Source organism: Stegodyphus dumicola, chromosome X2, assembly GCF_044657685.1.
Source record: "Stegodyphus dumicola isolate Sdum_Otavi_A_Nest chromosome X2, ASM4465768v1".
In the NCBI taxonomy this organism is placed as follows: Eukaryota; Metazoa; Arthropoda; class Arachnida; order Araneae; family Eresidae; genus Stegodyphus; species Stegodyphus dumicola.
The window spans coordinates 153,306,676-153,320,622 of NC_140781.1; the positions used below are offsets into that span (position 1 = coordinate 153,306,676).

General features: G+C 32.6%; 1 protein-coding gene across 4 annotated transcripts in view; it reads left to right on the top strand.

The window, feature by feature from the left end:
* sloth2 (ubiquinol-cytochrome c reductase complex assembly factor 6 sloth 2) overlaps positions 1-13,947 on the top strand; it is a 49,760-nt gene that overhangs the window by 19,387 nt on the left and 16,426 nt on the right. For all 4 annotated transcript variants that reach the window (XM_085810178.1, XM_085810175.1, XM_085810174.1 and 1 more), the window contains 2 exons: positions 4,092-4,199; positions 11,197-11,281. In XM_085810178.1, coding sequence (XP_085666304.1) covers positions 4,092-4,199; positions 11,197-11,268 — 180 coding nt within the window. In that variant the 3' untranslated portion in view covers positions 11,269-11,281. The remainder of the gene's footprint in view (positions 1-4,091; positions 4,200-11,196; positions 11,282-13,947) is intronic.

Below are 13,947 nucleotides of genomic sequence, written 5' to 3' on the forward strand. Positions count from 1 at the left end.
TATTAAATACAACAAACTGAAACAAATCAAAATATGTAGGTTTTAAGTTGAATTTTTAATTTTTTGAAGGTGAAAAAGCATTTATTTTTAATATTAGTTTACTATCCCGAGTTATCTCGGGCAAACGAAAAAAAGTTAAATATTAATCTTTGTATGATAGTTTTTTAAACAAGTAGCAACACAGAGTGATACCTGACATTCTACACTGGTATCTGGTCTCTTTTCTTACTGGCTTATCGCTGGAATCTCTTTCACGGGAGCACAGAGTACACTGTCTCGCTGGATTTGATTCCCCCCCCCCACCTTTTCATAATCACCATCTGAAAAATCATCGCTTTCGCTATCTTCCATCATCGCCATTATTTTATTTTTTTTCAACGCATGCATCCTTCTTTATACATTGCTAATCCACAAGCCAACGTATACCATACAATAGGGAAACACACGACCAGTCCCTCCAAAAGAACCGTGCAACCAACAAAATTTGGCAAACTGCCAATCAAAGCTAAATATTTCCTCCAGACCGAGTAAAACCGTGATAAAAGAAATCGTACTAACAAATTCTGCTTCGGCCTCGTTTTCTCGGGATAATAATTAACTCTCGTTTTTATTATCCCGAGAAACTTAAAACCCGAGATTTTCTCGGGATAATAATTAACTGCGATATATACAAACCCGAGATAATCAGGCAAGCGGTTAAAATGTAGTTTCTTGAGATTATATATATTTTTTGTTGGCTGCTCCTTTGACTTTTTAAATGAATGTAGTTTGATGTGTATATGGACAAAGTCAAAGATGCCTAGTTTGTGCAGTTCTCTGATTTTTTTTAAGTGAAAATTGTCGATGTATTCGTGGATAAAGTCAATGGTGTGTTCAATGCCAAGTTTGTGCAATTCTGAGATATTTTTTTTAAGTGTAAATAGGTTGATGAGTACATGAGTACCAAATTTGTGCAATTCTTTGTCTTGTTATTTTGGCTTGTGTATCCGTGAGCCAAATTAACAAGTCAAAGAATTGCACAAACTCGATATCCATGTACCCCCAAAAATCACCAAGGGGTACCCATAAATATACTTTTACCATTTTATGAAAGTTTTTTTGTCAGTTATACTTGTCATATATGAGGCTTTAAACTAAAAAACAATTGGACTTTCTACGTGTAAGAGCCTGGTCTTGAGCTGATGTCTTATTTAGACATTTTGGTTAATGCCTATGAGCTAAACATGGTTTTCTGCCATTTCATTGAAAAAGAAACAATTCAGCCTTTGAATATTCAAATCGTTTAAAGATCTGCATCGTAAACAGAATAGATAGCTCAAGATTACCTTGCAAATTAAATCCTGTAATCATACTTCCTAACTATAGCTGGGTAGTTAAGGCCACTATGTTCTTATAGTTTGATCTGAATTCAAATCCTTGAAAATTAATTAGTTCTATGTGTGCTTTTATGTTTTTCTAATGTAATGTAAATGTAAGTTGTCCTAACAAAAGCACCAGATGTAATATATCCAATAACATACTTACCACAAGTAAATGTTCCAATTTAAGTATGAAACACAATGGGTACGTACGTATTATCACTACCACCTTAGCAGAAATCACCAAAGCTTCAGAATGCACCAAACTGCAGTAACCACCTACATAATGATTATACAGACAACCATATGCATGACAAATATTCAGTTTCCAACATCACCATTTTTGTATGCGTTCTTTTTGTTATATTACAAGTTCCAACAGCTTTCATAGAAAAATTATGATTATTTTTTCCCTTAAATCCAATTTTTAAATTTTTGCTTGTAAGATTTTTGTATAGTAGAAAAAAAAGAGAGGGGAAATTTCTGCAGGAATACATTATTTTGCCTCTAAACCACTAAAAGAACAATGCTTCTAATTCTTTCACAAAACGATTACTACGAAATTTCCACTGAAAAAAAAAAAAGAAAAACTTGTGTGTAACTAGGTTTATTGAGTTTCTTTTGGAATAAATATATAGTGGAAGCATGGAATATTTATTCAATAATATGTATATATTATTACATAAAAACTGTTCTTTTATTGCTGTAAAATTTGCCAAACTGTGCCATTGTGTTTGCGATAATACACAAGTACCAAAGAACTGGAAAAAAAAATTATAACATGCTTGTATGTTATTGCATATATTTTTGCACTTTACTTGGGCCTGAAAGTCAAGAAACCTACTTGCAAGTGATTTTTCTTCTCTTATTTCATATACAGGGCCGATCCTAGCTGGAGGGCAAGATGGTGCACAACATGTGGGTGGCTAATTTTAAGGATGGCGAAATGTTTATCAAACATATCATATTTCTGTAAAAAAGGGAGGCCAGTTTTAATTTGCACGTGGGCGGCTGATGGTTTATGATTGGTACTGTTCATATATTTTTAAATTAAGATAAATAATATGATTTGTCTATAAAAACTGTTGAAACATGGAACACGTATTAAAATACCAATGTTGCTTGCTAAAACTGAAAAACTGTGTGTGCATTGATATAGTTTGACCCATTCTAAAAATTCAGCAACCTTTTTCTACGGTGGTGTGGTACTATCTTAAGTACCAAAATTTGTTATCACTTTTTCACAATGAAATGGTAAATGATATGTTCTGTTTCCCCCTGTAAGGTTTTATGTTTGTCTTTTTAAGTTTGAATTTTTTGGGGTTTACAGTAACACTGTCATGCAAAGTAGTGATGTTTTTAACAAACTGGCTGGACTGAAAGCATTATGATTTAATGTCTTATGTCAAACCTATGTCCTCAGATTTCTTTATCAATCAGCGAACTGTTGCTCATTCGTATCTGAGGATTATACAAAGCATTTTAATAGTCTGTGCATAACACTCACCATTATTGCAGTGAATCTTTCCAATGAAAACTTGCTTTGTGTAGCACTCCATGTTGACTAAATTGCAATAAAACTGTGAAATGAACTGATGGTTATAAAATGCTCGTGTTACCAGGTCAAATCAAATGAGACATGCTTGAATCAGAACATTTACCTGTTGTAAGCATATAAAAATATTTCCTTTTTCTAGGAGTAAAGTATTCTTTCAAGCATTGATTTCAGTGCTTTTGTTTGGACATCTTATATAAGAATAGAAAGTTTTTCATGAAGGCCTTCTTTCCCTTAGCTCAGTAGTCCTCATATACTTTGTCCTAATGCAGATATGAATTGTTTGCAGGTATGATTTTATCAACCGTGATGCATAAATTAAATTACCATAAGCATAAATTAAATTGATATTCATAAAATAAAGTTATTTGTTAATGATAAAGCACCTAAAGCTTATCAGCCTAGAGAAAGTATTGTTAAAAACAATAATTTATTTTACTCTGACTTGCAGTCTTTCAGGCCACCAAGTAGGCCATCATCCAATTAATCTATTAAGTGAATTTTGAAACACAAACTTTATTTTGCACCACACTCTTATAAACATGTGCATCATAATAGTTGAGCTCTTCAGTTGCTTTCACTGTTCCTGTCCTTTTATTCTTACTAGTTAAAAAAAAAGACATTTATATTGTTTGTGCACTGTTAATGAGCACCTACTATCCGGTCAGTTAATAATTTTATAACAGAAAGGAATGTCTTTATGTAATACTTTCAAAGGGTTGCATGTATTAATGTTATGCAGGAGAAAAATCTCATACACTCAGTGTGTTTTGCTGTAAGGAAAAAGACTTGGGATGAATTATCGATATTTTGGGGTTTTAGTCCCTTAGCTGCTATAGTAGCTTTTGAGTATTATTTTATAACTGATAAATTAATTACCTTCAAAATAATTTCTTATTAATGAGAATTTTAGAGATTTAAGAACAGACCAGAACTGCAATCAATATGGTTTTATCTTTCTTCACCCCTGAAATTAACAGCTAATTAATTGAAAATCAATAAGTTGATCCTGAAAAAAATGCAGAAATGATTTAGTAACTGTTTAAGAGCTTATATTAAATATTTTAATTGAATCAAAATAGATTTTACTATCCCTCTACCTCTTTTATTGTTATTGCAATTTTAAAGTTTACTTTTTGCTAAAGTTTATGCATATATATTGTTATTTCTTACATTAGATGCCTTATGGTTTATCCTGGACAAAATGTATAGCATTTATTTTTTCTTCCTTGATGTCAATGGCGGCAGGAGCCCAAGTTGTTCATGTAATATATCAACCATTAAAGGTAAGCAAAGACTAAATTTTTTGAAGTAAATTCAAGATTCCTTAATATCAAACAGGTTTTCATTAATAACAGAAAAGTTCCTTAATTTTGCTCATTCGTACAGTGCTGTAGCCAAGACTTTTGCTGCCTGCAGTGCTTCTTGAATTTTCTACTCCTCTTAACCCCTTGACAGGGGGGGAGTGGGTCCCACCTTTATTATCAGTTTTAATCTCTCAGATGAAAGCTGCAAAATTCAATTTAAAATACATGCAATTACGCCTTTTAGTTCTATAAATGTATAAAAGATGGTATCACCAGTATTCATTCATGGAAATAATGTAAAATAAAAATTCTTTGCAGGTCTAATTTTAAAGCAGTTTTTTTTCCTAATATCTAATGCAATTTAAATCGTCTGAACAACTTTTGGTGTTAAAATGAATATGTTTATGTGGAAGTTTCCTTTTCTAATAAAAATTATTACAGTACAAAGTCTGTAATCCGGACGTCCATTATCCGGAATGATCTATAATCCGGACCTCAGAGCCACAAACTGACGCATGCGCGTAAGGCAATTAAGGCGTTTACACATGCGCCCTTCAGGTAGTGAAGAAAGTGACAGAAAGAAAACGAAATGTTATTGAATATTATTGTTATTGAAAACGAAAAAATTTCGATTGACAAGTTAGTCGGTATTCTCGGCACAGCAATTACAGGATTTGAACAGCGGAACTTTGTAACTGAACAAGAAATTATGTCTGTTTTATAGAACAGAGAATTAAAGAGAAAGTATTAGCACAAAAAACGAAGCAACTTAAACAACTTAAATTGAAAGAAATGTTTAATAAAGTAAACAGATAAATATTAAGCTTTTTTTTGTAAATTTTGATACCCTTTAGATCATAATTGCTCTTTATTTCATAAATTACAGTTGCATATTTTTAATTGTATAATTTCTGCATGCCATCTTACCAGATTTAAATTGATGATCTATAATCCGGAATCGCCGAAGTACTGACGAGTCCGGATTACAGACTTTGTACTGTTTTTGAATTCATATATGTTAATTAAGAATGGTTGAAATTAAAAGGTGGGACAAATACTGCGCATGTAGGAATTGCTGCTATTAGATGGCAGCACCGTTCAAATATTTTTAAATTCAAGTATCATGTTCGTTTTATATGTTGATAATGCAAATTTGTACATTTTAATAAATTGCAATAATGTTAAAACTTGAAAAATATTTAGTATTTTTTCCGAAAGAAATGAAAATATAACTCTAACATGAAATGTCATTGAATACTGAATGGATATGTGAGTGTGGTTCACCATAGAAAAATATCATAAGCAGAAGAAAGAGAGGTGAAATGTAAACAAACATGACGGCCTTCTAAATATCTTTCTTTTCAAACCTGTAGCAAATAAAGTACTGTAGTGAAAATCTTACCTGATACAAATCAGTTTATGAGATCATTAAAAAAATATCTAAAAAATCTTACAGAGAGCGACTTTTTTTAAATTATTTTTTAATTTATTTTGCGAATATGATCAATATTTATAAGCATGTTAGGAGAATTTACGCTCATGAGAAGATGCCATTTTACTGCTTTAGGTGCGCGATGGGACAAGCGGTATCTCACAACATCATGAACTACTTTAAAGGTTTACCTTTTTTTTTTTTCCCCCATGAAATAACATTGTATTAGGGGTTAATTATCTATGTGTAAAGTTATTTTTTCCAAAAAAAAAAATTTTTACGCACCGAATCTCAAAGGGTTAACGCACAACAAAGAATTTACAAAATGTCAAAACTAGAGTGGAATCAAATAAAACTATGGTTATATTTAAAGTAAAATTTAATTCCAATATTCTAAAATGTTGTTTTACTGCTTTTCATTGTTTTTCTGTTATTAAAACCATTGATGCTTTGTAGAAGTAAATCCATTTCTTTTACACAGGGGTAGAAATAATCAGAGAGACTTCTATTTTGTCACTGATGATCATTTCAGTTCCTATTCTGTAGACAGTATAATAAGATTTCTGAAGGCCAGGGTACACATTTCTAAGTCTTAGGTGTTTCTTAATTTTTATTGGTAATCTCCTGTTATTGGGACCAGATTCAAAAAAGCATGTATGTACATATATATGTGTGTGTACACACACACACACATACATACTTACGTGCATACATACTGTTACATAATATTTACATGCATACATAACGTACATTTCTGGTCCTGATAACAGAAGAGTACCTTTTTCATTTAGGAAAACTCACTTTTAGCCACACTTACAGCAGGTGTGAGGAAAATTTGCTGTAGCTGTAAAATATTTTAAACCATGTTCTGGAGAGTATATTTATAGAAAAAGTGAAAAGTGGCCATCCTTCCATGTCTCTCTTTTGTCTTCTGTAGTAAGAGAAATAAAAATGATGTGAAGTATTTCACTTTCAACAAGGAATTCTTCCTTATTAACGCCATATTAATCGCAATTTAGTTCACGTTCATACGTTTTATTCAAAGGTTTCTGTGAAGGAAATGGAGTCATAACAAGAACATGAAGCTGTTGATAGTGATTTCTTTCTTTAAATACTCTGTCCATGATAAAAATAATTTCAGTGCTTTCTGATTTTCTGTACTTCTGCTGAAAAGTTGCGAACTCATTTGTGACTTTGTACAGCATTCGCAAACTTGTTGACTAATTTCCCACCACGCTACTGTACAAAAGGCAACAGCCATTTTCAAAATGGCATCGCACTAAGAATTCCATTCAAGAGAAGTTTATAAAATTTAAAAAGCAAGAAACTTCAGTAATAAAATACTTACCCTTTTCAATAAATCTTTTTTTCATTGTTCTTCCCATGTATAGAGCAATCTGTTTTTGCTTCATAAACCATCAGAGAGCAGCACAAACTTAGCATTACATAACTGCCAAACTTTTATACTGTTGTTCTGCCCTGTTTTATCAGAGAATTGCATAAACTACACATCGTACAACTTCGGCATAGTGCATGGCTAAAACAGATATACAGTCAAAAGTCATTAATTCGGACACCCATAATCCGGAATGATCTATAATCCGGACCTCAAAGCTACAAACTTTCTGCACATGCGTCGCGTTCATGCATGCGCACAGGCGTTTACGAGAGCGCGTAAGATCTTTACGGCTGCTAATATGTTTGTGCGCATGCGTGTTTAATGTGTAACAGAGGTATAAGCTGAGCTAAAATTATCTAATTCAGTTAATGTTGCAGATTGCGTTGTGCCTTAATCTTCGAATTGGATCCGGCTTATTATTTTTTGCAGACTGTTAGAGCAATTTCATAAAAGTAAGACTGAACTTTCGATTATGTCAAATAGAATTTCTGATATATATTTACTAATATGTAATTTGTATCTACAAAGGAAAAGTATGTTTTCAAATCCGAAATCTGTTTATCAATTTCACGCCGCGGATTGAAAGTTGATCTGTCAGCACTATCCTTATCTTCAGGGCAGATGTTTTTATTTTATTTGGCTTATAATTCCTTACTAAGTGTAGTATTTCATCTCGATGTACTCCGTCTTTGATATGATTTAAATCAAGTTCCTCGTCATTTTAATTCGCTTCCGATAGTGAAGAAAGTGACCCCGAGGTTATTGAAAATGAAAACATTTCGATTGACAAGTAAGTCGGTATTCTCGGCACAGCAATTACGGGACTTGAACAGCGGAACTTTGTAACTGAACAAGAAATTATGTTTGTTTATAGAATTAAAGAGAAAGTATTATCACAGAAAACGAAGCAACTTAAACAACTTACATTGAAAGAAATGTTTAATAAAGTAAACAACTGAAATTTAAAATATGCACTTGTGGAATTAGCCAACAGTGGAAGAAAGTGCAGTAAATATTCTGTGGGAATGCATTATTTTGCAGCGTAATTCTAAAGGGAAGAATTATGGAAAGCATTTGGTAGATAGCCAGTGCACAATTCCAAGTTTTGCAATTCTCTGTTGTTTTAAGTGAAAACAGATCACTGGGTACATGGAAATAAGAAGGGAAGAAAGAATCATTTTTCGGAAGGATTTGAAAAATGTTTTATTTTATCTTTATTTAATTATTAAAATCTGTATTTTAAATTGCTAAATTTTTTTGATATAATGATAATATTTGACAGCTTATTGTAAGTATTAATAATTTGGGAATTGATTTTTAAAAATATTGCAAAAATCGATAACTTGCACCCTTTAAGTAACTTACCTTTTCATCTGAAAAAAATTGCAAAATTACTCCAAGGTGATTGCAGTAATATGTAAGTATGTACCAAATAATTTGTGTATGTACAAGGTATCTCAAAAATGGGAACTACTCTGATATGCGCCCTCAAGTCGCCAAATTTCTCACCAAATATTTTTGGCAAGAAACTTCACGCTTGCATATTACTATCTAAATTTTTTGTCTACATTTTGAACTTTTAGCCTAAAATGTCTCCAAAAACGCGGTTTTCGCACATGCAAAAACTATGTTTTGAACGCACAATTTAGCTAAAAATTGGAACAAAAACAAAAAATTTAGATAGCAAAAACGTAAAGTTTCTAACCAAAAATATTTGACAAGATTCCATGTACACAGCGACATGTTTTAACTTAAAAAAAATCTACGAATTGCGCAATGTAGGAAACGAACGAATCTACAAACTACGCACACCTCGCTTTAATAAATTAACATAACAACAATAAATTTCAAAGAATACCATGTATACAGCGTCCTGTTTAAACTTAAAAAAAATTCTACGAATTGCACAATTTAGGCAAGGAAGGAATCTACGATCTACGCACTCCTCGCTTTAATAAAATAACATAACAATAAATTTCAAATAATACCATGTACACAGCGTTCTGTTTCAACTTTAAAAAACATATATATAAAACTAGACACTAAACAACAAAATAAACTAAAATAAATTTCAAAGAATTTAAAAAAAACAACAATAATGACAGAAATTCATACTAAAGAACCAATGAACATAACATTCTACAAAATAAGAACAAGGATAAAATAAAATGCACTTACCATGAATTAATGCATTTTCGAATAGCAGAAATACAAATTTCATACCGCTTTTAACATGCAGCCAGGTAATCACTATCGTATTTACATGACAGCCAGACACACTATCCAGAAAATTTATACTATGGTTCACAAATAAATAAAATCACAAATCCCTGCTTCTATCATGCACTGCCATTAAAAATAATCTCCCAGACCCTCTTTCCATACTTCCAAATACCTACTACTCTTCAACTGGATAGCCACAATCATATTTCCTTTTGCCGAACTTCAATTCAACAACTACCATTTTATCTTTCCCTCCCATCTTCTCAGACACAGAGGCGAACCAACGAGCTCCAGCAAAAGATTTTTCAACGTCATCAGGGTTGCCATACAACACGCAATCGTGCCAAAAACCAGCGCAGAACACATATCGCCACATTTGGTGAAATTAGAGCATATATTAGAGTTGTACCCAAAAATGTACTAACAAACTTTTAGAGGAGGTAGGGCACATCATAAGGACTGAGAATTGCATTTCACCCCATGACCAGAAATGTCAAGTGTGTTAGCAGAGGTAGAAGATTGGAAAGGACATGAGAGAATGATTAAGTTGAAACATTTATTGGAACATCATGAGTACAAATGGCATATGAAATGACTACAGCTCTAATGTTGCAACAAATCCTCAAAGTTTGCACCATCAGACATCAAATGTACCTGACACCCATGAACATTGACGTGCAGGATCAAACACACTAGAAGTTTCTTTGATTGCAGAACCAGTGCAGATGTGTCTTGTCATAAGATCCATTTCAGACTCCTAAGGATCATTATATATGATAGTTTTGAGGGCTGCTGACAAAGAAATTAAGGCTTGATAAATCAGGTGAGTGTGAAGGACAAGAAACCTAGTCCCCTGTGCCCAGTCCATCAGTATGGGAATGGCCTGTTCAAATGGCCATGAACAGCTAGTCCAAAATGAGTAGGCTTCTCATCATATTGAAACCACATATTCTTCACATTTGCTGGAACGTCATCAAGTAAACCAGAAAGAACCTGCTCCAGAAAGATCCGATAATTTGTGGCTGTCATGCAGGATGGTAAATGGTACGGCCTGACTAAGCAGTCGCCAACCAAACCTACTCGCACTTTTACTACAAAGTGATGATGTGCTCCTTAGTGCTACATACCCTCCGGTTCTCTTGAGCTCACAAATACACATTATGTTGACTGAATATGCCATCTCTATTGAATGTGCCTTCATCAGTAAACAACACATTTAAACTGGGAAATTCCATCTTGGACACTGTACCAGATACCACTGTGTGAAACACATACATGCAGGATGATCATTAGGGAGCAGTAATTGAACCCTTTGGAGGTAAAAAGCATGTAAGGACTTGGTGGTCAAAACATGCTATATGCTGCAATGAGACATTCTTAAGGCAGAGACAATGGCACATATGCTGGTACTGGGATTAGTCTCCATGTCATCGAAAACACTTTTTTCCACGATGACCAAACACGTCGATCGTGACATGCCATCTCTAGTCCTGCTATTTCTTGATGACCTATGCTAACACAAATTTTGATGCACATGTGCAAACACACTGTGATGCATTGTATGTCTGTCTGGGAAGCAATCTTGATACATTCGTTCAGTGGCTCGTCCATTGCCCTCAGCTGTTTCATATGCTAAGTACATATCTGAGAGCTCACCATTCTAATACTATTGCATCCTCTTTGTATGCTGGCTGCTACTCAAATGAGGAAATCCTCACTTTCTTCTCGAATACTGTTGTGCAGAGAGAGCACCACATAGTGGCATACGATGATGTTTCCATTCATGGGTTGCTGTGCACTTCTCAGTTCTTATGATGTGCCCTACCTTGCCTTGTTTGTTGCGACATTTTTTAGATACCTTGTGTATCTCTTCCTCTCTATATATATAGAGAGAGAAGTATATATTTGCTTCATTTTTACAGGATTTACCAGAATATGTTGAAAGAGAAAGAGAAAAGCAAAGAGGTCTACAGCCCAAGGAAACTCGTATGTGATATCAAAATATTTGTAAGTTATTGTTGTCTAAATTAGTTTTAATGTATTTTTAAATTATGATTTGTTCTGTTATGTTATATTTATATATCTAAAAAGTCTAAATTTTAGGAAATTTGCTTTTATACTGTAATAGGGATTTGAAAAAATATTACCTGTTGGTGAGATTAATTTGACAACTTCCTAAAGTTTTAAATAATCAATAAATTCTGATCTCTTTAAATGCAGTAGATAAATTCATAAGGTTAATATTATTTCTGTTTATGTTATTAACTATACTTATACAAATTCAGAAGTGTCTTAAACTATACTTATGTTTAATAGATATGAATAAATGATGAGAAATATTTTTTTTGCTTTTGGTAACATTGAATTGTGATAACATAAATAAATGATAATTTAACATTCATTTTTAAAAAAAAATGTGAATAAAAATTCCTGGTACTTCTTTGATATAGCGGCCTGTGAGATTGGATCGCCAATCAACTGGGATATCTGGCCAAAATCTGGCTGTATATTCTTAAACATCGCCATGTGATCATACATACCGGCTGCATACCTCACCACGTAATCGTATATTAGTATCATGTTGCATTTTTACTCTTGCCCCATGTTCTTATATTATTCATTTTTATGAGGTTTTTGAATTCTCATTGTTTATTTTAAAATATATTCATTGCTTTTTTTGTGTGTGAATATGATGTTAACAATTTTTAATTTGCCAAGTAATGAGGTGGATGCCACATTATTTTTTCAAAAGGAAGAGGACTTTTACCTAACAAACGAGTATGCAAAAAAGGCCACAACATGAAAGTTTTTTATGTTAATGATGAAACTATTTGGATGTGCAGTGTTAAAAATTGCAAAAAGAAGCAAGTTTGCCTCTATGTCAGAAATTGGCTCGGCAGTTCCAGAATATCATTCATCACTGCTATTAGATTTATGTCTTCTTGGGCAGAGGGGTTGACATCCATGAAATGTTGTAACAAGGAGTTTAATATGTATGAAAGTGCTGCAGTTGCTTGCAACAATTATGTGTGATAAAATAATAATAAGGATAAGGGTTCTTTAAAATGTTCTTAGGAAACTACATGTGAGTAATATTATTATTATTATATATTGCATTGTTTATTTTTACATTCACATTTCACGGGCCTTCCAGAATTATAGCTGAAATCTTAGCGCAAATCTAAAATCACCAAATATGGTTGGGGGCCACTATAACAAAGAAGTACGAAATTCCTTATCCAACCCTCTAAGTTGCAAAGCTGTTTTTTTTTTTTTTTTTTTTTTTTTTTTTTTCTGTTGTTGTGACTATGAGATTTATGGTTGCTTGGCATATATAACGTGATTTAAAATATTTTGCCTCCTCAATTTCTTTAATGCGCTCTAAATATCATCCTGACTAATGGAAGGTTTTGAAAACAAAAAGTAAAATAAGTAATTGCATAAATCCGACTAATATATGTTATTTAAACATACATGTTTCACTAATATATGTCTCATGAGCAGATTCAAAAAGGGTTAAGCAAGCCCACTAAGAGCCACATAGCTAATTTCATAGCATGGTACTGATATATTATCTCATTCCTGGAAATGTCTGAGCCTCAGCTGGTGATCAGATATTGATATCAACTGATAATTTTTAATGGTAGTATTACGTTAGCTTTAAAATTAAGGCATTCTTTTCCTTTAAAAGATGGCCCTCATTTGCTTTGTTATAATCCAAGTAATCCTGTTTCCAGTACTAATAAAATAATTTAGCCAATATATCTGTAATCTAATGAATGTATTGTGTTTTATGATAAATAAAAGGGACTGCATAAGGTACTTTTGACATAATTATAAATAGCATTTGACAATTTAGTTTTTTTATTCTCTCTATGTGTGAGTTTTATACACTAATGGCAGATAGTTGATGGTGTTCGCTTTGTATTAACTACATGTATAGCATTATTTTCTGGGATATTTTATTCTGAGGTATTTTGATAAGTCACTTTGCTCCATATTGGTGTTAAGTACATTTCCAGAAAGTTTTCATTTATAATTGAATATAGGCATACTTTCTCCTCTCCTCAAATTTTTTAGTTAAATAGCTCTGAAATTTTAATAAACTTCTATGTCATCAGAAGTTTAGAATATATGATACTTTTGATTATATAGGAGCTTGCAGTACTTGTGAATGGTTTAATGGTGCCTTTTGGTGAAGAGATGATTTTTTAATTTCTGGTGAATATTGGTTGGCATCTGCATTTAAAATGCCATCAAACAGCTTGTTATTCTTGCCAGCTTTTATCTGTCTTGATAAATTAGAAAACAAAAATAAAAATCTCGTCTTTGTAGAAAGACCTGAGTAGTTTTTCATTTTTCTGAATGCTTGCAGTAAAAGTAAAGTATATTTTTGTAGTGTATTGATGGGTACCAGATAACCAACAGGGGGCAAATTTTCATATGCATATCCATTAACTTTTTCATAGAAATTTACCTATATACCAAATATGTAAAAGAAGAACGCAGACTTTGAATTCTTCTTTTGGATATACATGCAGTAACCATCATCCACTGAAAAATAATTATTGAGCTCAACAGCTTATTGAAAGCACTTTCAGCTTGGACAGTCGCATATGGGACTGAGTGGTTAAGACTAAAGACTGCTGCATACTGAAAGTTCAACATGATTT